The following is a 22,889-nucleotide window of genomic DNA, read 5'->3' as shown; positions in this document are numbered from 1 at the left end:
GTTTGCCCTGTGTCAGTGCCCCTCCTCCAACTCCCTCTCTCTTCCAGGTCTTGTTCTAGTGTCTTCTCTAGTTAGGCCAGGGCTTCCCTGATAGCTCAGTTGGTAAAGAATCTGCCTGCAATGCAGGAGACACCAATTTGATTTCTGGGTCGGGAAGATGCACTGGAGAAAGGAAAGATTACCCACTCCAGTATTCTTGGGCTTCCCTTGTGGCTCAGCTGGTAAAGAATTCACCTGCAGTGCAGCAGACCTGGGTTCAATTCCTGGGTTGGGAAGATCCCCTGGAGAAGGGAGAGGCTACCCACTCCAGTATTCTGATCTGGAGGATTCCATGGATGTGACCACTGTATTTAAAGTTGTAATCTGCTCATCAGTGGTAAGAACCACTGGGGTAAGAAGCTGATCACTTTTTAATCTGCTTTATAATATATGTCTTTACTTTGTCTCACTTCTCTGCTAAAACAGAAGCTCCAGGAAGCTAGGTTCTCAAAAAAAAAACATGTTGTTAAATGAATCAGTCTGTTCTGAGGGGCCACTTTTTTCCTAATCTGTGCTCTCCTCCTTTCCTCCACTAGCTGCTGCCCTGACTCCTGGCAGGACCTACTGCTGGCCTTGCTATAGCTCTGCCTTTGTCTCACACTGAGGTGGCTGTCGGGGCAGAAGACTGAGCAGACATGTGAGAAATTAACCTGGTTCAGGTTACGAATCCAGGACTTAACATTAGTAAGATGCTGTGTTACTAATTTAGGGATGGGAAAACCTGGATCCCATTTCTGGCTTAGCTACTGATTTCTATTGCAGTGATAGCTACTGCCCAGTTTCTATAAATTTTGGATGAGTGAAAGCATTTGTCCCAGTCTGGTTGCCTTATTCATAAAGGGATCCTGACAGATTCTGGAGCTGTTAGAGGAGATAGCACAGTGAAGAGGGGATGGGAAGCCGGGGCCCTGGAGACAGTGTGGAAGGCACTGGATTATTATGTCTGGAATGCTCTTGAGGGTGGAATTTGATAACCATCACCAGAAAACTTCAAGGGCTGTCAAGTGCGGGAGGGTACAGATACCACACCCTCCCTAGGGTGGAACCAGAATTAGAGCCCTGCCTCTCCTCCACCAACCCACTCTTCACTCAGCAGAGTTAACAGCCCTTCCTGTGGACCAGGTAATTCCCAGAGCTGAGCATACAGAAGGGAATAAGGGTCTATTCCAGTCCTTAGAGAGCTTGTTGTTCAGTGAGGGGTTCAAATAAAACAACTGGCAATAAAGCCAATTATTAGTATTGGGAGCCAGGAAGGCACAGAGAACACGTAGGGGCAAGAAACCCCGGGTGGGCTTCAGGGAGAGCATCAGAAGGAGATGGCAGCTGTCCTGAACTAAAAGGCTGGGCAGAACAAGCTCGAAAAGGTGGGATAGGGAAGACCCACGTGGGCAGAGGCCCTGGGGCACAGGAACAGGGACCCTGCCTCAGAGGTGCCATGGCTGCAGGGGGGAGCGGGGAGGTGAGAGCTGGTGTGCTGGCTCCCTAGGTGACTCTGAAGCTTCCAGATTGAAAATCCTACAGATAACTGAGCCCAGCCAAGGTCCTTGTAATTCCTGCCTCCGCTGCCACCAGGGCCCCTCCCAGGTGCAGTCTGGCTGCCCTTGCTCTGAGTCCCTGTCACTACATGATGCCTCGTGCAGATAGAAGTCCACAATGTCCCGATCTCTGTGCTCTAGTGGCTCCCCTGGCACCTCAAGGTGGGGCTTGGTGACTATTTGCCTCCCTCATTCCTGGCTGGAGCCCAAGGACTCCCCTCATTCCACCTCTGAACATGGTTGTCGGTTCCATTCAGGGGACCTGACCCAGCCTGGGAGGGGTGCCCAATCTTCCTTCTACCCCCCATCTCTCCCTCCCCAACTCTCTCATTTACCTAAGAGACCTGGCCTGGAAATGCCCCACCTACCATCTTCCTCTGTCACCACTGTCTCCCCAAAGCCTCCACCCTCCACCTCTTGTTTCCTCCACGCTTCCAGCCCCTGTGTGAACTGGGTCTTCCCTGGGGCTGAGGGTGCGGTGGGGGTGGAAATGTGAGAATTCATAGAACCTGTGTTACATTCTCCTCTTCTGTCTCTGCCTTCACCCTTGTTCTATACTTTGAGAAGCCAGAAAAGAATATGCTACTGGATCTAAAAGAAATAGTCCAAGGATAATGTGATGCTGAGTTGGAAGGGCCCCTTTTGATATATGAAGCCACGAACTTTGCAAAGTAACTTGCCCAAGGTCTTTTCACGGAGTAAGGACGGAGCCACCACTGGTAGCCAAGCCTCTAAGCACCCGGTCCCATGGATTGTTAACTTTGTTCCAGAGGAGAAAGCAGCACCCTAGCTCTCCCTCGGACTTTTTGGGAGAGCATGTGAGATTGTGACAATGAATGGCTGTGGGCTTATTGGCCAGACTGAGCCCATCTCCCATCCCCTAGTGAAGTATTATCTTTGCTCTTAGAGGCTAATTGTGTCCATTTGAACCCACACATCACGCACAAGGGGAAGTCCTTTTTACCTGTGGTGTTTTTCTGAGCAGTCGTGCTGTCCTCAGCGATGCCCTTAGATGCTGAGAACCTGCATCAGTGCTGTGACAGGCTGGCAGGTTAGGAGGTCCTTGGCCACCCCCAGAAATACATCACACTGACAACCTCAGATGTGAGCAGTTGTTGGGTAGAGACAGCAGAAGCCTACCTAGCAAGAGGGTGACCTTGCTGATGAGAACTGAACTATGATGCAAGGGACTTTCTGTCTCAAGACATCTAGAGTGGAGGTTTGCCTGGGGACAGGGTGGTGGGTCTGTGCTGACACGAGCTCTCCCCGTCCCCTTCGTCTTTCAGCTGCTGGCGTTGATCTTACGCTTGGCTGCCCGGGGTCAGGAAGTGCCTCACCATCTTCCTCTCTAGTAGTCTCCCGATGGACTCCACCCTCCACCTCTTGTTTCCTCCACCCCTCCAGCCCCTTCCTCTTGGGTTCCCCTGTGGGCAGTCAAGCCCTGCCACTAGCATAAGAGTCTGAGACCTATACTGGTTATGAGAAATTAGTCAAAATGGAATACAATTCTATAAAAAGAAGTGCTTTAATCCCCAGAATGGATGCCATCAGAAACAACTTCACAAAAGAAGAGTCATTTGAGCTGAATCTTGAAGTAGAATTTGCGGAAGATACAAAAAGTATTCCAGACTAACAGAATTCCAGGCAAGTGAAAAGAAGATATGAAAGAGCGTGGTAGCTCCTTGGAATATTAGAACCAGTGTGACCAGAGCAGAGAAAGTGTGATAAGGTGACAGGGGTTAAGCCCTGACAATAAGTCAGGACCAGACTGAGGAGCATGTTAAGTCAAAGTCAGAAACTGGGAACTGGAGTTGAAGGAATGGAGACCCAGTCAGGGGTTTTAAACAAGAAGCTCACATGAATCTTTGACTCTTTAGAAGATCACGTGAGTGATGGTGGTGAGCCAGGATTCCTTGGGGGACCCTGTTGTTAGTGGGGAGTCATTTGAAAAGGCTACTGCATAATCCAAGTGAAAGATGACTGACTAAACAGTGCAAATTGAGAAGCCCAGAGAAGTCCAAGGATTGTCCTTGGTTCACACACCTAACGGCAGAACCTGGAATTAACCCATATGGACCTAACAGAAGCAGAAGATATTAAAAAGAGGTGGCAGGAATACACAGAAGAACTGTACAAAAAAGATCTTCACGACCAAGATAGTCACGATAACGTGATCACTGACCTAGAGCCAGACATCTTGGAATGTGAAGTCAAGTGGGCCTTAGAAAGCATCACTACGAACAAAGCTAGTGGAGGTGATGGAATTCCAGTTGAGCTATTTCAAGTCTTGAAAGATGATGCTGTGAAAGTGCTGCACTCAATATGCCAGCAGATTTGGAAAACTCAGCAGTGGCCACAGGACTGGAAGAGGTCAGTCTTCATTCCAATCCCAAAGAAAGGCAATGTCAAAGAATGCTCAAACTACCGCACAATTGCACTCATCTCACACGCTAGTAAAGTCATGCTCAAAATTCTCCAAGCCAGGCTTCAGCAGTATGTAAACCGTGAACTCCCAGATGTTCAAGCAGGTTTTAGAAAAGGCAGAGGCACCAGAGATCAAATTGCCAACATCCGCTGGATCATGGAGAAAGCAAGAGAGTTTCAGAAAAACTTCTATTTCTGCTTTATTGACTATGCCAAAGCCTTTGACTGTGTGGATCACAATAAACTGTGGAACATTCTGAAAGAGATGGGAATCCCAGACCACCTGACCTGCCTCTTGAGAAACCTGTATGCAGGTCAGGAAGCAACTGTTAGAACTGGACATGGAACAACAGACTGGTTCCAAATAGGAAAAGGTGTACGTCAAGGTTGTATATTGTCACCTTGCTTATTTAACTTATATGCAGAGTACATCATGAGGAACGCTGGGCTGGAAGAAGCACAAGCTGGAATCAAGATTGCCGGGAGAAATATCAATAACCTCAGATATGCAGATGACACTACCCTTATGGCAGAAAGTGAAGAGGAACTCAAAAGCCTCTTGATGAAAGTGAAAGAGGAGAGTGAAAAGGTTGGCTTGAAGCTCAACATTCAGAAAACAAAGATCATGGCATCTGGTCCCATCACTTCATGGGAAATAGATGGAAAAACAGTGGAAACAGTGTCAGACTTTATTTTTTTGGGCTCCAAAATCACTGCAGATGCTGATTGCAGCCATGAAATTAAAAGACGCTTGCTCCTTGGAAGGAAAGTTATGACCAACCTTGATAGTATATTAAAAAGCAGAGACATTACTTTGCCAACCAAGGTCCGTCTAGTCAAGGCAATGGTTTTTCCCGTGGTCATGTATGGATGTGAGAGTTGGACTGTGAAGAAGGCTGACCGCCGAAGAATCGATGCTTTTGAACTGTGGTGTTGGAGAAGACTCTTGAGAGTCCCTTATACTGCAAGGAGATCCAACCAGTCCATTCTGGAGGAGATCAATCCTGGATGTTCATTGGAGGGACTGATGCTAAAGCTGAAACTGCAATACTTTGGCCACCTCATACGACGAGTTGACTCACTGGAAAAGACTCTGATGCTGGGAAAGGTTGGGGGCGGGAGGAGAAGGGGACGACGGAGAATGAGATGGCTGGATGGCATCACCGACTCTGTGGACATGAGTTTGAGTGAACTCCGGGAGTTGGTGATGGACAGGGAGGCCTGGCGTGCTGTGATTCATGGGGTCGCGGAGAGTCGGACACGACTGAGCGACTGAACTGAACTGAACTGAATGCCAAAAGCAGTTGACAAGTCTGTCATCCATCTAAAGACTGCTTTCACGCCTCCCCACAGATTCTGTTTTATAGATGAGGGACAGCGGAGGGCCTGAGAAGTCTGTCTCCATTCAGCTGGCAAATTAAAACAAGAATCTGAAGCACCAGAACAGGGGCTAAGTAAAAGAATCTGTTCAGCAAGCATTTGCTGAGCACCTGCTGCATGCCCTGGACTCTGCATCTAGGAGCTCAGAGTCTGGAAGGGAACAGAAAAACTCCCAACAAGGCAGACAGGTGCTAGGATGGAAGGATGGGCAAATGTTCACTGCAACCAAGATGAGAGTGCAGTTTCAGCTGAATCATACCCTGCGGAAACCACGACAGGAGCCTGAATGATGGAATTAGGATTGGAGGAGGAAAAGACGCCTATGGAAGAGATTCGGTACTATAGCAGGGCCTGGCCTGGAGCCCAGATCTTCCTGTTTCTTCTGCTTCCTGGCCCTCTAAGGACACTTGTGCTGGGCCCAGGCATCAGACTGACACGGGAGCCAGGAGAGCTCAGGGAACCCGAGGAGGAGCATCCCTGGGTCCTTCGCTCAGCATCAGCCTGGCCGCCTGCCTGAGGGTGGGGCCAGGGAGGGCTAGGGGCTACAGAGATGGCACTATGGAAAGAGCCATTTTTGCCCAGGTTGCTGGGAGCTTTGGAGGCCCAATCAGGCTGTGACAGTCCAGGGAGACCCTCGTCACTGTTTCCTGCCTGAGAATGTTTTCCTGCCCATCTCTGGCTGGAGCGGGTTAAGAAAGCCTCTGTGTCTGACTCACTCTGGCTGAACCATAAGAAGAGAGCTGGATCCCTGTTGGCACTCACACATTTAACTACCGTGGACTGGGCATATACAACAGACATGCTAATACCTGCTTCATGGAAGAATGGTGATTACCACTGAGCCTGCAGACTATAGGTAAAAGCAACATTATGAAAATGTCTGTTCATTTTCACAGTAAAGGAGTCAACAAAATGAAAATAATCTATGGAATGGGAGAAAATATTTGCCAACCATTTATCTGATAAGGGGTTAGCATCCAAAATATGTAAGGAACTCAACTTAATAGCAAAGAAGCAACCTGATGAAAAGATGGGCAAGGGACCTGAGTAGACATATTTCCAAGGAAGAAATACAGATGGCCAACAGGTACATGAAAAGGTATTCAGTATTACTAATCAGGAAGGAAATGCAAATCAAAACCACAAGAGATAGCATTTCACACCTATGAGGACGGCTATTCTCATTAAGCCAAGAGGTACATATTGGTGAGGGTGTGGAGAAAAGGGAACGCTTCTGCGCTGTTGGTGGAAATGTGAATTGCTACAGCTGCTATGGCACACAGTACAAGGGCTCCTCAAAAAATTAAAAATAGAACTATCATACGATCCAGAAATCCCACGTCTGGTGTATATATCCAAAGACAATGAGATCAGTGTGTTAAAGAGCTATCTGCATTCTCATGTTCATTGCAGCATTATTCACAATAGCCAACTATGGAAACAACTGAAAGTGTCCACTGATGGTTGAATGGAAAAAGGACATTTCATACGCTCACACACACACACACACACATTGGAATATTATTTCACCACAAAATCTGTCATTGCAACAAATGTGGGTAAACCTGGAGGACATTATACTAAGTGAAATAAGCCAGACACAGAAAGATAAATGCTATATGTTTCACTTATCTGTGGAGTTGAAAACATCTATTTCTGCTTCTTTAACTATGCTAAAGCCTTTGACTGTGTGGAGCACAACAAACTATGGAAAATTCTTGAAGAGATGGGAATACCAGACCACCTGACCTGCCTCCTGAGAAACCTGTATGCAGGTCAGGAAGCAATAGTTAGAACCAGACATGGAACAACAGACTGGTTCAAAATTGGAAAAGGAGTACGTCAAGGCTATATATCATTCAGTTCAGTTCAGTTCAGTTCAGTCGCTCAGTCGTGTCCGACTCTCCGCGACCCCATGAATCACAGCACGCCAGGCCTCCCTGTCCATCACCAACTCCCGGAGTTCACTCAAACTCATGTCCACAGAGCCGGTGATGCCATCCAGCCATCCCACTCTCAGTCATCCCCTTCTCCTCCCGCCCCCAACCTTTCCCAGCATCAGAGTCTTTTCCAGTGAGTCAACTTGTCGCATGAGGTGGCCAAAGTATTGGAGTTTCAGCTTCAGCATCAGTCCTTCCAATGAACACCCAGGATCGATGCTTCTTTAACATATATGCAGAGTCAGTTCAGTTCAGTCACTCAGTCGTGTCCGACACTGCGACCTCATGAACCGCAGCACACCAGGCCTCCCTGTCCATCACCAACTCCTGGACTCCACCCAAACCCACGTCCATTGAGTCAGTGATGCCATCCAACCATCTCATCCTTTGTCGTCCCCTTCTCCTCCTGCCCTCAATCTTTCCCAGCATCAGGGTCTTTTCAAATGAGTCAGCTCTTTGCATCAGGTGGCCAAAGTATTGGAGTTTCAGCTTCAGCATCAGTCCCTCCAAAGAACACCCAGGACTGATCTCCTTTAGAATGGACTGGTTGGATCTCCTTGCAGTCCAAGGGACTCTCAAGAGTCTTCTCCAGCACCACAGTTCAAAAACATCAATTCTTCGGCACTCAGCCTTCTTTATAGTCCAACTCTCACATCCATACATGACCACTGGAAAAACCATAGCCTTGACTAGATGGACTTTGTTGGCAAAGTAATGTCTCTGCTTTTTAATATGCTGTATAGGTTGGTCATAACTTTCCTTCCAAGGAGTAAGCGTCTTTTAATTTCATGGCTGCAGTCACCATCTCCAGTGACTTTGGAGCCCAAAAAAATAAAGTCTGACACTGTGTCCACTGTTTCCCCATCTATTTCCCATGAAGTGATGGGACCGGATGCCATGATCTTAGTTTTCTGAATTTGAGCTTTAAGCCAACTTTTCCCCTCTCCTCTTTCACTTTCATCAAGAGGCTCTTTAGTTCTTCTTCACTTTCTACCAAAAGGGTGGTATCATTTGCATATCTGAGAAATATTGATATTTCTCCCGGCAGTCTTGATTCCAGCTTGTGCTTCATCCAGCCCAGCGTTTCTCATGATGTACTCTGCATATAAGTTAAATAAGCAGGGTGATGATATATAGCCTTGATGTACTCCTTTTCCTATTTGGAACCAGTCTGTTGTTCCATGTACAGTTCTAACTGTTGCTTCCTGACCTGCATACAGGTTTCTCAAGAGGCAGGTTAGGTGGTCTGATATTCCCATCTCTTTCAGAATTTTCCACAGTTTATTGTGATCCACACAGTCAAGGGCTTTGGCATAGTCAATAAAGCAGAAAGAGATGTTTTTCTGGAACTCTCTTGATTTTTGATGATCCAGCAGATGTTGGCAATTTGATCTCTGGTTCCTCTGCTTTTTCTAAAACCAGCTTGAACATCTGGAAGTTCATGGTTCACGTATTGCTGAAGCCTGGCTTGGAGAATTTTGAGCATGACTTTACTAGCGTGTGAGATGAGTGCAATTGTGTGGTAGTTTGAGCATTCTTTGGCATTGCCTTTCTTTGGGATTGGAATGAAGACTGACCTTTTCCAGTCCTGTGGCCACTGCTGAGTTTTCCAAATTTGCTGGCATATTGAGTGCAGCACTTTCACAGCGTCATCTTTCAGGATTTGAAATAGCTCAACTGGAATTCCATCACCTCCACTAGCTTTGTTCATAGTGATGCTTCCTAAGGCCCACTTGACTTCACATTCCAGGATGTCTGGCTCTAGGTGAGTGATCACACCATCATGATTATCTGGGTCATGAAGATCTTTTTTGTACAGTTTTTCTGTGTATTCTTGCCACCTCTTAATATCTTCTGCTTCTGTCAGGTCCCTACCATTTTTGTCCTTTATTGAACCCATCTTTGCATGAAATGTTCCCTGGTATCTCTAATTTTCTTGGACAGATCTCTAGTCTTTCCCATTCTATTGTTTTCCTCTATTTCTTTGCATTGATTGCTGAGGAAGGCTTTCTTATCTCTCCTTGCTATTCTTTGGAACTCTGCATTCAGATGCTTATATCTTTCCTTTTCTCTTTTGCTTTTTGCTTCTCTTCTTTTCACAGCTATTTGTAAGGCCTCCTCAGACAGCCATTTTGCTTTTTTGCATTTCTTTTCCATGGGGATGGTCTTGATTCCTGTCTCCTGTACAATGTCACGAACCTCCATCCATAGTTCATTAGGCATTCTGTCTATCAGATCTAGTCCCTTAAATCTATTTCTCACTTCCAATATATAATCATAAGGGATTTGTTTTAGGTCATACCTGAATGGTCTAGTGGTTTTCTCCACTTTCTTCAATTTCAGTCTGAATTTGGCAATGAGGAGTTCATGATCTGAGCCATAGTCAGCTCCTGGTCTTGTTTTTGCTGATTGTATAGAGCTTCTCCATCTTTGGCTGCAAAGAATATAATCAATCTGATTTCGGTGTCAACCATCTGGTGATTTCCATGTGTACAGTCTTCTCTTGTGTTGTTGAAAGAGGGTGTTTTCTATGACCAGTGCGTTCTCTTGGCAGAACTCTTATTAGCCTTTGCTCTGCTTCATTCCGTGCTCCAAGGCCAAATTTGCCTGTTACTCCAGGTGTTTCTTGACTTCCTACTTTTGTTTTCCAGTCCCCTATAATGAAAAGGACATATTTTTGGGTGTTAGTTCTAGGACGTCTTGTAGGTCTTCATAGAACTGTTCAACTTCGGCTTCTTCAGCGTTACTGGTCGGGGCATAGACTTGGATTACCAAGATATTGAATGGTTTGTCTTGGAAATGAACAGAGATCATTCTGTCGTTTTTGAGATTGCATCCAAGTACTGCATTTCAGACTCTTTTATTGACCATGATGGCTACTCCATTTCTTCTAAGGGATTCCTGCCCACAGTAGTAGATATAGTGGTCATCTGAGTTAAATTCACCCATTCCAGTCCATTTTAGTTCGCTGATTCCTAGAATGTTGATGTTCACTCTTGTCATCTCCTGTTTGACCACTTCTAATTTGCCTTGATTCATGGACCTAACATTCCAGGTTCCTATGCAATACTGCTCTTTAAAGCATTGAACCCTGCTTCCATCACCAGTCCCCTTCACAACTGGGTGTTGTTTTTGCTTTGGCTCCATCCCTTCATTCTTCCTGGAGTTATTTCTCCACTGATCTCCAGTAGCATACTGGGCACCTACAAACCTGGAGAGTTCATCTTTTAGTGTCATATCTTTCTGCCTTTTCATACTGTTCATGGGGTTCTCGAGGCAAGAGTACTGAAGTGGTTTGCCATTCCCTTCTCCAGTAGACCACATTCTGTCAGACCTCTCCACCATAACCCAGCTGTCTTGGGTGGCCCCACATGGCATGGCTTAGTTTCATTGAGTTAGGCAAGGCTGTGGCCCATGTGGTCAGATTGGCTAGTTGTCTGTGATTGTGGCTTCAGTCTGTCTGCCCTCTGATGCCCTCTCTCAGCGCCTACTGTCTTACTTGGGTTTCTTTTACCTTGGACATGGGGTCTCTCTTCATGGCTGCTCCAGCAAAGCGCAGCCGCTGCTCCTCACCTCGGAAGTGGGGTAGCTCCCCTTGCTGTCGCAGCCTCCATGCTAGGGCGCAGAGTCCATCATGTGAAACGCTGGGCTGGATGAAGCACAGGTGAAGTCAAGATTGCCAGAAGAAATATCAATAACCTCAGATGTGCAGATGACACCACTCTCATGGCAGAAAGCAAAGAGGAACTGAAGAGCCTTTTGATGAAGGTGAAAGAGGAGAGTGAAAAAGCTGACTTCAAACAACATGAAAAACTAAGATCACGGCATCCGGTCTCATCACTTAATGCAAACAGACGGGGAAACAATGGAAACAGTGAGAGACTTCATTTTCTTGGGCTCCAAAATTACTTTAAATGGTGACTGCAGTCATGAAACTAAAAGACACTTGCCCCTGAAAGAAATGCTATGACAAACCTAGACAGTGTATTAAAAAGCAGAGACATTACTTTGCCGACAAAGACCTGTCTAGTCAAAGCTATAGTTTTTCCAGTAGTCATGTATGGATGTGAGAGCTGGACCATAAATAAGGCTGAGTGCCAAAGAAATGATGCTTTCAAACTGTGGTGCTGGAGAAGACTCTTGAGAGTCCCTTGAACAGCAAGGAGATCAAACCAGTCAATCCTAAAGGAAATCAACCCTGAATATTCATTGGAATGACTGATACTAAAGCTGAAGCTCCAATAATTTGGTCACCTAATGTGAAGAGCCAAGTCATTGGAAAAAACCCTGATGCTGGGAAAGATTGAGGGTAGGGGGAAAAGGGGGCAACAGAAGATGAGAAGGTTGGATGGCATCACTGACTCAATGGACATGAGTTTGAGCAAGCTCTGGGAGGTAGTGAAGAACAGGGAAGCCTGGTGTGCTGCAGTCCATAGGGTTGCAAAGAGTCAGACACAACTGAAGCGACTTAGAACACACATGTACTAAAGGTATACAATTTTCATTTGTAAATCATATCTCAGGAAAGCTGGCAAAAAATAAAAACAATAAGAAAAAGAAAATGTGTGTTCATTATTAGGAATCTATTCCTGAACACAGCTGAAAGGCTGGAGTTTTATAGTACAAGTGGAGTTTTACCTTCAGTACTGTAGGAACCTGGAACTTTAAGTGAGTTGGCAATTGAGAGAAGCTACTGGAAAAAAGGGGAAAGACTGAAAGAAAGGTCCAGATTTCTCCAGATGGCACCTTACTCAGCAGTGTGCTGCAGTGCGACATGTATGGACTTAGGATTCAAACCAAATCCTGCCACTTTCCTTCATTCAGCACATATTTGAGTGCCTACCATGTTCCAGGAAACGAATTGCTTGGTGACCTTAGGTAGACAACTGTTTTGAACTTCATTTTTCTCATCTGGAAAACTAAGAGTAACACACCTCATTGGGGATGTTTCAAACATGAAGTGAATAAGACGTAAATCATATATTCGGAACATCAGCTCTGTGTTTGAGCCTGCAATCCACCCTGACTTCCTTTCTGATAAGATTGGACAGCCCTGGCCCACACTCGGGCTGGGGCAGTGGACTGGCACCCCGCTTGTTGTGTCTTCTGCTAAACTATCCACCAGACCTCCTGCACTCCCACCAGCTGGAGCAGAGAACACGATGGAAGTGGAAATGGCTTCTAACAAGGCTGGCTTGGCTTGATCTGGACCAGTTAGCTGAGGGAAGCAGAAGCCATTTAAGTACCTAGTGGACCATCACACTCACGCTGCTTGCCTCGTGGCAGTCTTTCCACCTCTCCCTGACTATCATTCACTTCAGTTCAGTTCAGTTCAGTCACTCAGTTGTGTCCGACTCTTTGCGACCCCATGAATCACAGCACTCCGGGCCTCCCTGTCCATCAACAACTCCTGGAGTTCACTCAAACTCACGTCCATCAAGTCGGTGATGCCATCCAGCCATCTCATTCTCTGTCGTCCCCATCTCCTCCCGCCCCCAATCCTTCCCAGCATCAGAGTCTTTTCCAGTGAGTCAACTCTTCGCATGAGGTGGCCAAAGTATTGGAGTTTCAGCTTTAGCATCAGTCCTTCTAATGAACACCCAGGATTGATCTTTAAAATGGACTGGTTGGATCTCCTTGCATTAGCTAAGGTCTATTCAGGTGTTCTGTATGCAGAGAGAAGAGGCAAAGATTGTTTTCTCTTTGCCACTGAAGAAACCTGTGCTCTACTTCTTCCACTGAAGAAATGGAACAAAGATAGTGCTTTCCCAGGAGCCATCTGGGCTCACCCGGCCCTTCTTCTTGGGAAGGACTTCCTCAAAGATGATTCCAGGCAGCCTGCCTTTCTCCCACAGCTGCAGAAGCAGCCGGATGGGCAGGCTGTTGGTGCTGCCATGTGGGTGCTGCCAGGAGCCCACCCGCCTGTGACTGCCCCTGCAGCCTGTCAAATGCTGCTAGGAGCTGTATTGGGAGCACAACCCTGCAGCCCCAGGTATTGCCCAAAGCCAGACAGATGCCTCTGGTATTCGCTCTTGGAAAACTGATGGCTGTGCATGCTCTTTCCTCATGTTTGTCACCTGCAACTCAGAGTCCTGCCCTGATGCCCCTGACCAGTGAACTCCACAGCACAAGCTTCCAACACAAGTTTTTGGGCTCCCATCTGGAAAAAACAGAACTCCTAAAGTAGGAAATTTTCCGAGCATTAAAGCATGTGTCCAAACTAACCCCCCAATGTGTGAAATGTCTATTTTGTATACCCTCTGAGGGCTCTCATTATCTTCCTAGTCCTGTCTCTTTCCTTCTGATGGACTTGCCCGGGACCCTGTGTTACAACTGAGCCTGAGATGTTCTGCAGGACAACATGAGCCAAGAGGGGAATTCAGATCAGCCCCTTTGGACAGGGAGACACAAGGGGATGCTGCCTGGGCTTAGGACCCCAGGACTCTGTTAGGGGAAAGGTGCCAAGGTGGAGAAGCCCTTTTTGTTAAGCTCCTTCTTAATTAGGTGGTTCAGATGGTAAAGCGTCTGCCTACAATGCAGGAGACCCAGGTTCAATCCCTGGGTTGGGAACATCACCTGGAGAAGGAAATGGCAACCCACTCCAGTATTCTTGCCTGGAAAATCCCATGGATGGAGGAACCTGGTAGGCTATAGTCCATGGGGTCGCAAAGAGTCAGACACGACTGAGCAACTTCACTTTCACTTTTCTTAACTAGACTCATAATATGTAGACCTGGGAAGGCTTTGGAGGAGCACTGAGTGAGGATCATAAATTTAAATGCCTACAGGGAGAAATCAAGCAGGTTAACAGTGAGAGAAGCGGGCAGGTTGAAAGACTATGGGATGGTTGCTCTGTGGAGAATGCCATTTTAGGCATTACAATATATACTTTTACAAAGGCTTGTAAAGGTTGATAAGAGTCAGAAAGTGGCTTGCCTGGGAGGGAGTGAGGAGGGGACGCTGACTAAGCAGAAGCATGAGGGAAACTTCTGGGGTGATGGAAATGCACTGCACCTTGCTTTGGGTAGTGGTGACTCTGTGTATACATTCATCAAATAAACTTCATCAAATACTTAAGATCGGTACGTTTTGTCATATTTTAATTATACCTCAATTTTTTACTTTTTACTTTGGCAAATTAATAAAGTTTGTAAAGTGATTTGACATTCAGGCTACCTATTTGCAGTGGTGCAGAAGACTCTTGAAAGTCTCTTGGACAGCAAGGAGCTCAAACCAGTCAATCCTAAAGGAAATTAATCCTGAATACTCATTGGAAGGACTGATGCTGAAGCTGAAGCTCCAATACTTAGGCCACCTGATTCGAAGAGCCGACTCACTGGAAAAGACCTTGATGCTGGAAAAGACTGAGGGCAAGAGGAGAAGGGGAAGCCAGAGGTTGAGATGGTTGGATGGCATCTCCAACTGGATGGACAGGAGTTTGAGCAAACTCCACGAGATGATGATGGACAGGGAAGCCTGGCTTGCTGCAGTCCATGGGGTCTCAAAGAGTCTGACACATGACTTAGTGACTGAACAACTACCTATTTGCAAACCTCTGTTCCAATCGGACTTATTTATCTTACAAGTGAGGCATCAAGAACCCCTGAGGAGGAGGGTTTTTCCCAAGCGCTCAGAAGAAACCTGCCTGCCCAGAGATGGCTGCGGCGCCCCGGCCAAGGGTAGGGAGCCTGCAGCCTGGTTCAGCTGGCTGCTTCTCACCGCGCAGATTCGCTTCCCTGAGCTTGGAGCGGTGCCCATAGGCGGCGGTGCTAACAGAATCTCTCTGCGGGCGGTCCCCAGGGTTTGGACAGGCGACTGCCCTCGCCTGAAAGTAAGGCGATCACCTAGAGCCGCCGAGAGGAGCGGAAGTGGATGGAGCGCCAGGCCCCAGGGAGCACGGGCCAGGCGCGCAGATAAATCACGGACACCAGCGGCACGGACCCTTTGGGATTGGCACTGAGTGCCAAATTCCGACGCAGGCAGCCAAGTTCTGGGAAGGGAAATCTGATCCGGATCGCGGCCGCGGTGGTGCAAAGTGAGACCCACCTCAGCCGGGCGGGGAGGGGCTGCCAGCCGCGGTGGACCGGGCGCTCGGTCACCGGCCGAAGTCGCACCTGGCTCCCTGCCCTACCCGAGGCGGTAAGCGGTCTCCGCTCTAAAGGAGAGAAAACTAAGGCTCACTGCCGCTTCCCCGAGCCTCGTAAGGACTGAGGTGGGACTCCAAGCCCAATGGTCTGCTCTCCCGCATCCAGAACGAGTTTAAGGATCTGCAGGAGTGACTCCAAGCCCGTCACAAAGCAGACGTGGCCCCGGTTTCGATGTAGGCGCCCCACGCGAGAAGGAACCCGGGCGAGAAACGGGCCCGCGGGGCGGGGCTGGGGAGCTGGGGCTGCGTCCCGGAGCCGGGCTCCCCGCCGGGACCTTCCGGACGCACGGAGCCCGGCCCTCCCGCCGGCGCCCGCACTGATTGGCGCTCGCGGCCGGCCTCCAGCCAGCTCACCTGCCCCTCCCAGCCAATCGGGGCCACCAGAATTGGGGCTGTCGCAGGGAGAGGGGGGTGATGCTGTTGACAGGAGGCTGAGCCTCGCTCCCCGCCCGGCCCGCCGCAGCCCGGAGCCCGAGCCGCAGGCTGCGCGCCCCCTCGCCCCTAACCGCCACGCTCCGGGCCCCGCGCGCTTGAACGCCGCAGCTCCTGGCCCGCGCCGCTCCGCGTCTCCGCCGGCTGCCACGCGCCCAGACGGCGCCCGCCGACGTCGCCTCCCCGCAGCCTCTCGCCGAGCCCGCCCTCGCCCAGAGCCCCGCGTCCCTGCCGGCCCCGGGGAGCGGGTGGGCCCGGCCGCGGGCAGCCCCGCCGAGCCAGGATGTTCACGTCCAAGTCCAACTCGGTGTCGCCCTCGCCGTCTCTGGAGCAGGCTGACTCGGACGCGCTAGACATCAGCACCAAGGTGCAGCTCTACGGTGTGCTGTGGAAGCGGTCCTTCGGGAGGCCGTCGGCCAAGTGGTCCCGGCGGTGAGTGCCCCTCCCGCGCCAAGTGAGGACCACCTGGGGAGGGAACCAGGGCCTAAGGGCCCCTTACTGAACCCCTCACTGCCATCCTGCGCCTGCCTTCCTTGTGACCTTGGCCTCGCCCCGTTTCGCTTTTCGCTGGCTTCTCCTGGAAGATGTGGATCCCAACCCCGGACCGGGTCATCCCTGCCCGACGCTGGTCGAGCTGGGGTGGGGCCGCTGAGTTCTCTGTGGAATGGATCCAAGTCGGGCTGGGGAGAGTGGGCGCGGGCGGAAGAGATCGTGGCAGTGGTTGGAGCCCAGTTGGGTCGGATTGGGCCGTACTCTGCAGCGGAGAAAGAAGCCCTGTCTTCAGCCAAACAGCCTCCCTGGGACCCCGCCCCATCATATTCACATCCCTCTGCCCCAGGCTTCTAGAAGCGGGCTTAGAGGTGGGGCATGGGTGTCCTACCTTCCACCCTCCACTTCCACCTACGCCCAACAACCGGGTACATACAGTGAGGCAGCTTCTGAAAGGCACTGGCCAGGGGAGGGAAGAAGGGCCTGGGAGGGTCTGTGCCCACCCCTGGAGGAGTCTTATTGGGAACTGGGGCTTCTTTAGTTGTAAAGAACCTGCCTGCCAATGCAGGAGATGTAAGAGACTGAATTCGATCCCTGGGTTGGGAAGATCCCCTGGAGGAGGGCATGGCAACCCACTCTAGTTTTCTGGGCTGGGAAATCCCATGGATAGAGGAGCTTGGCAGGCTGCAGTCCTTGGGATCACAAAGAGTTGGAAACGACTGAAGTGACTTATCATGCACACGCATGCATGTGTGTCTTTAAACTGGGCCTACAGAAGAGAGACGCCAGTGCTTCAGGCAAAGAAGCTGGAACAGAAAGGAGGGACTCTTGGGGTTTGGGGGAAGGGAGATGGGGCAGGACTGAGGATGGATGGGTCCTGTCAGAAGGACTGATCCCGGGAAGGGGTGGTGGGTAAGGTCAGAGAAGCCTGGGTCTTCAGCATCAGCTTCCTGGTCCCAGTTCCAAGGCCACGCCCCAGAGGCCAGTAGCCACTCATGGCTCACTCAATGCCTGGAAGGTATTGGAGGAAGGGGGAGTTCACAGCCCTGAACTTGCAGGAAGCTCCCGATGCTGGTTTCAGGAGCAGTGGGCCATCTTCTGGAAAGTCTTCACCTTCAGGGCAATCTCAGCTCTGAGATTTGCTGTGCGATGGCCCCTGCCTGGAGGCATGACCCTGCCAGGAAACTAGGAGGGGGTCTAGATGCCCCTTCCATCCCCCCGCCTCCCCGTGCATCTGCCCCTGAGCAGGGGGCTCCTTTGTGCCCAGGAACACAGTTCACAGGGACATGGTAATAGTTGGTTTTGATGTTCTGTTTTGATGAATAATTTAATATGTCTACAGAACAAACAGAGCTGTGGATGCTGTTTCACATTCTACACACCTGGTTTCTGCTGGACTTCTCTTTGGGGTTTAATGGGATGGCCGCTCCTTGAGTTCCTCCTAAGTTGAGCTTATCTCTGATACCCTGAGTGGAGGCCTGGGGCAGCAGAGAAGCCATGTTGTGAGGGGTTTCCAGGGCTGTGTAGTCTGAGCGGCAGTTCTCAAGCACCAGGAGCAGGCTTGTCTCTACCAAGGGCATCAAGTGGGTGTGGGGAGGCTGTTTATAAATTCAAGAACCATTAGCAGAATGCACCCACCACCCCCTTCTACCTCAGTTGCTCCAGGCAGACAACACTCCTCTGTTGGGTCTAGCTGCTGTCCTTGGTATTACCTTTGGATCTTGTCCTCCTAGAAGTCCCTTTCCATGCATTTTCACCTGATGGCATTCCTAGTAAGTGCTGGGGATCTACAACCCCCAGGTCTGTCCCCTAGTACCCATCATCCACAGGTGTGGGGACTTGGCCTCTGCATCTGCAATTGATTCCAGGGCTGGGAGGCATTGTGGGCAAAAGTTCCCCAGCTAAAAGGACCGTGATGGAGCCCAGGGGCCTTGGAGAGCTGTAGCACTCCCACCCCAAGAATCTCCACCAGTAACTCCCACAGCCACTCAAAAAATCATCCAGCCCAAGTCAGAACAGTGTACACGCTCTGCAAAGTCAAGTCCTTCAGCCTCCGTCCAAGGAGATTTTCACACTCTGTTCCTTCATGGGAATTCCGGAGTTGCCCCTGTGCAAAGACTCCTCCTTCCCTGGGACTTAGGAAAGAGCTAACGTTCCCCTGACCTCTCTAGGCCTCTGTCCATGCTCAAAGATAAACACACACACACGCATATGTGATTTAGCCTTGGATCAGCAACAGCCGGCCAGAGAGGGTCTGGAATGGGTTGCGGGGAGGCCTGATGCGAAGCTTAGGCCCCTGTCACTTCCCAGCAAGGCCTCTTGGGCCCCAGTTACCTCTCTGTGGCCTCTTTGGACTCCAGCTAATTAGCAGCCACAGGAAGGCCTGGGGAGGGGGCACTCAGGCCTGCTGCCGCAGAGCCCTGCCATTAGAGCAATCGATGCCATGGTTAGGGGGGGAGCAGCTAAGAGGAGGGGGCCTGGAAAGGCTCCTGAGCTGCATAAATAACTCATGGGCAGGATGGGAGCGGCTGTGGCCGGCTGGGTTCTATAAAACCTCTTCCGCTCAGGGCCTGTCTCAGGGCCTGTGCCTCCAGCTTCTAGTGCCCAAGTAGCCCTGCTCTTCCCCGGGTGGGAAGATGCCCTTGAGCTGAAGGGTCAGCTTTTTTTCCCCATGAACAACAAAAAGAGAAAGGAATCAACAACGTATTTTAGCAGTAATCAGAGGATCTGGGAGAGGTGTCCAGAGGGTGACTCCTCCCCCTCACCTGTGAGCAGTGGAGACACAGGTGCTCAGAGACAAGTAGGACAGGAGTGAAGCATCTCTGCCTGGGCCACTGTCAGCCACGCGGTGGCACTGATCCAGCAGACAGGCCAGCTCCCTCCCAGGGCTTCATTCTTTTCCCAGCATTCCAGCTGTTGTTCAGTCGCGAAGTCACGTTCGACTCTGCGACCCCATGGACTGTAGCACGCCAGGCTTCCCTGTCCTTCACTGTCTCCCAGAGTTTGCTCAAACTCATGTCCGTTGAGCGGATGATGCCATCCCACCATCTCATCCTCTGCCCTCCCTTCTCCTCTTGCCCTCAGTCTTTCCCGGCATCAGGGTCTTTTCCAATGAGTGAGCTCTTCCCATCACGTGGTCAAAATATTGGAGCTTCAGTTTCAGCATCAGTCCTTCCAATGAATATTCAGGGTTGATTTCCTTTGGGATTGACTGGTTTGATCTTCTTGCAGTCCAATCCACTCCCTAATCCCTCTCCACACCTCCCAAGGCTGGAGCAGGGCCCAGCTGATTCCTTCCTGCATCTGGGACGTGTCCTTCACTCGTGTCCCTCCCCCCCCCCCCCGGGTATAAGGTGACCAGTGGGCCCTGGGCATTAGCTCACTCTTGTGGAGCATCGGCGGGTTCTGCCTCAGGGAGCTGAGACTCACAGTGTCCACTAAGTGCCAGGGGAACCCTGGAGGTAAGGGGGCCTCATTTCCCAGATCTCAGGCCACAACCTGTGCAGGTGTGGAAAGATGGTCTGAGTAGCTGGTGTTCATCCCGCCAAAAAGACTTGAGGAGACTTTCTTCCCACAGAGATTTGGGTCCGGGAGTTTCAGCCTTGGCTCTGAGCACCGCTTCCTAAAGGCGACACTGTGACGCTGTCCCAAAGAGCTGGGGAGGGGAGAGAGCTTGCCTGTCACCTCCACACGCCAGGCTCAGGCTCACTCCAATGCTGCTGGGACTTGGTCTCGCTTCTTGGCTCACATAGCATTTCTCACAGCTGACTGGGAGGTGTCCCCCAGCACAGCTGCATTTCTGCCTATTCTATCCCAGTTTGCAGGCCCCTCTATTTTTTTATAGTCAACTTGTGCTCTCCTAACTTCTTTCAGAATGATAACATTTGGTGGTGGGCAGTGGCTAGGTGGCAGCTCAGGGTTCTCCCCAGATCTATCTAAGATGGTGGCATCAAGGTTGTTTTGAGAGCTTAGTTTAAGTATGATCTGGGTACACTCTCCAGATCATAGCACAGCTGTAAGATGAAATGGCACCCATTATGTCAGGCTTCACTGGGGTCACGTGACGATTTGCCTGGCCCGAAGTTAAATGAGTTGGTTATGCAAACAAGGCACACTTCTCCTTCCCCACCCCCAGGAGCTGTCATAGAGGCTGTTGATGCGCTGTTTGAAAATAGGGGCCAGAACTCAAGTGGAACACTTTAAACTGTCTTACGTCCATGACTTGGAAATGTAAAGCAGTTTCTTTTGAGAGCGGTTGTGGCCCTGGTGGCAAGTGAACCCAGACTCAGAGGCTGGTGCCCTGAGTTCCAGTCCCAGCTCTGCCGGTGACCAGCTGTGTGACCCAGGCCGAGGCACAGCTGCCTCACATCTCACTGGCTGGCAGTGTCTCATCCGTCAAATGGAAATGGATCAGATTATGGCTTTTAAACTCTGTTCCATGGTGATTCTAAAGGTGCCTCACTCCACCACAGGGAGATGGGGGGCAGAAGGTGGGCTCCTACTTCACCCAGTGCCTCTGCACTGTTGCCTGCTTGGCACAGTAAGCTTGTCTTTACTATGTTGTTCAAAGAATTCTGCTAACTTGTTTTTGATTTTTTAAAATTGGAATATAATTCCCAGGTGGCTCAAGTGGTAAAGAACCTACCTGCCAAAGCAGGAGATGCAAGAGATGTGGTTTGATCCCTGGGTTGGGAAGATCCCCGGGAGGAGGAAATGACCACCCATTCCAGTATTCTTGCCTGAAAAATGCTATGGACAGAGGAGCCTGGTGGGCTACAGTCCATGGGGTCACAAAGTCAGACATGACTGAGTGAGCACGCACACAATTGCTTTACGATGTTGTGTTAGTTTCTGCTGTACAACAGTGTCAGTCAGCTATAGGTATACATATATCCCCTCTGCTAACATGTTTTGGAGCCCCTTGGACTTGGTGATCTTTGCATAAACCCTCACTGTCATCACCCAGGTACTTCACAGGCAGGATTTCTGCTGTCTTGCCATCTCAGACCTAGAGCCAGGCAAGTAGCAGAGGCCAGGGTGGGCATTCCCTGAGTGTGCCAGGCTGCCTGGAATGAGCAAAAAGGGACACGCACTGGGAACTCTGTCATTCCTGCCACTTCTGAAAGGGACACTTCTGATAAGCCGCCCTTCCCCGGCTCTAGGATTTACTTGACTTCACCCCCACACCCCCTTTCTCAGTGCCCAAGGGGCTCAGGGCTGAGGAAGCCTAAGTGCCGCTCCTGTTCTGGATGTTGGGGCCTCCAGGAAGAAGAGGCCGCCAGGCTGGGTGTCCTGCCTTCCCGGATCAGGTAACCCATGGCCTTTCCCCCTTCCACAGGCCAGGGTTTCTGCCGATCCCCAGAGGGCTCAGTTCTTGTTGCCTTATCTGTGGATGATCTGGCTGCCCCGCATAGATGCTCCTTGTTGCACTAGCAGATATGGACCTGGCCCCTTCCTCAGTCTCCCCCGGCATCCCCACCGCCACACTGATGCACCAGCCTCCACACAAGCTTTCTGGGGGCCTTGTAGACGGCGTGAAGGGAAGGTAAACGTTCAACTCTTTGTGACCCCGTGGACTGTAGCCCACCAGGCTCCTCTGTCCATGGGATTCTCCAGGCAAGTATACCGGAGTGGGCTGCCATTTCCTGCTCCAGTGTGAAGAGAAGGTTTGTCAAAGAGCAGGGTGGAGACGTATTTGAATCCCAGAGGTGCACGCACCTAGTTGGGTCAGTTCCCTGGTTTCCTGAGCCTTCTAGACACTGCATGTCACTACCACCAGGGCTGGGATTGTTCTCTGCTGTCTCCTGACCCTGCAGGGCCCAGGCTCTTGGATCTTCCCTGCGTTCTCTCTCCTCTGCCCTCTCCCCTCACCCCACCTCTCCTATGCCCTCCAGGATTGCCCCCACTCCAAATTTCTCTAACTCTGTGATGCAACGTCCTTCCCAGCCCCTACACTCACACTTGGCTTTGCACCTCCAAACATTCAGGAGCAGTTCAGGTGGGCCTTGCTTTGCCAGGACCCACCTACCTTAGAAGGTACTTGCAGGTCTAAGTAGCCTTTTTTGCTCGCTTCCAGCTGGATAGACTGTGAGGCCCACTTGACCATCGAGCTCTGCGTGAGCCCTTGTTGCCTTCAGGGCACTGAGGAGGGGAGTAAAGGTGGGAGCAAAGCTGAGGAAAGCCTTCCTGGGCGCCCTGGTTCGGCTTGGATGGCACCTTGCCTGCTTTGCACCTGTTAGTGTCCTGGCCCCCGTGCCATCCCAGACTCTGCTCTCCCTCCCTTGTCTGCTCAACAAGCTCTGCTGACTTTTATCAGCAACAACCAAGAACTCTAACCTGACCCCTCTGCCCAGCTGTGGAGCACCCCGAGACACCTTCTCCACGTCTGAAACTGCAAGGTGGCCTCACAAGGGCCCTGTTTGAAGCCCACTGGCAGCTCCACTCGTCTGCCACAAGGGGCCCCACCTTCTCACAGGGACCACAAGCCCCACCTGTGTCTGGCCC

The 22,889-nt window shown here is 50.4% G+C and overlaps 1 protein-coding gene across 4 annotated transcripts in view; it reads left to right on the top strand.

Moving 5' to 3' along the window:
• Positions 1 to 15,898: 15,898 nt before the first annotated feature.
• The window catches only part of PLEKHD1 (pleckstrin homology and coiled-coil domain containing D1), a 35,298-nt gene continuing 28,307 nt past the window's right edge, over positions 15,899 to 22,889 (top strand). Inside the window, exon 1 of one of the 4 annotated variants that reach the window (XM_088839506.1) lies at positions 15,899 to 16,328. In XM_088839506.1, coding sequence (XP_088695632.1) covers positions 16,180 to 16,328 — 149 coding nt within the window. In that variant the 5' untranslated portion in view covers positions 15,899 to 16,179. The remainder of the gene's footprint in view (positions 16,329 to 22,889) is intronic. The other 3 variants (XM_088839505.1, XM_055437006.2, XM_088839507.1) reach the window with 3 other exon arrangements.

This window comes from Moschus berezovskii, chromosome 9 (genome assembly GCF_049115385.1).
Source record: "Moschus berezovskii isolate FMDL1 chromosome 9, NW_MosBer_1.0, whole genome shotgun sequence".
Classification (NCBI taxonomy): Eukaryota; Metazoa; Chordata; class Mammalia; order Artiodactyla; family Moschidae; genus Moschus; species Moschus berezovskii.
Note: the sequence above shows the minus strand (reverse complement) of the source record. Positions and strands in the feature narration are given on the sequence as shown.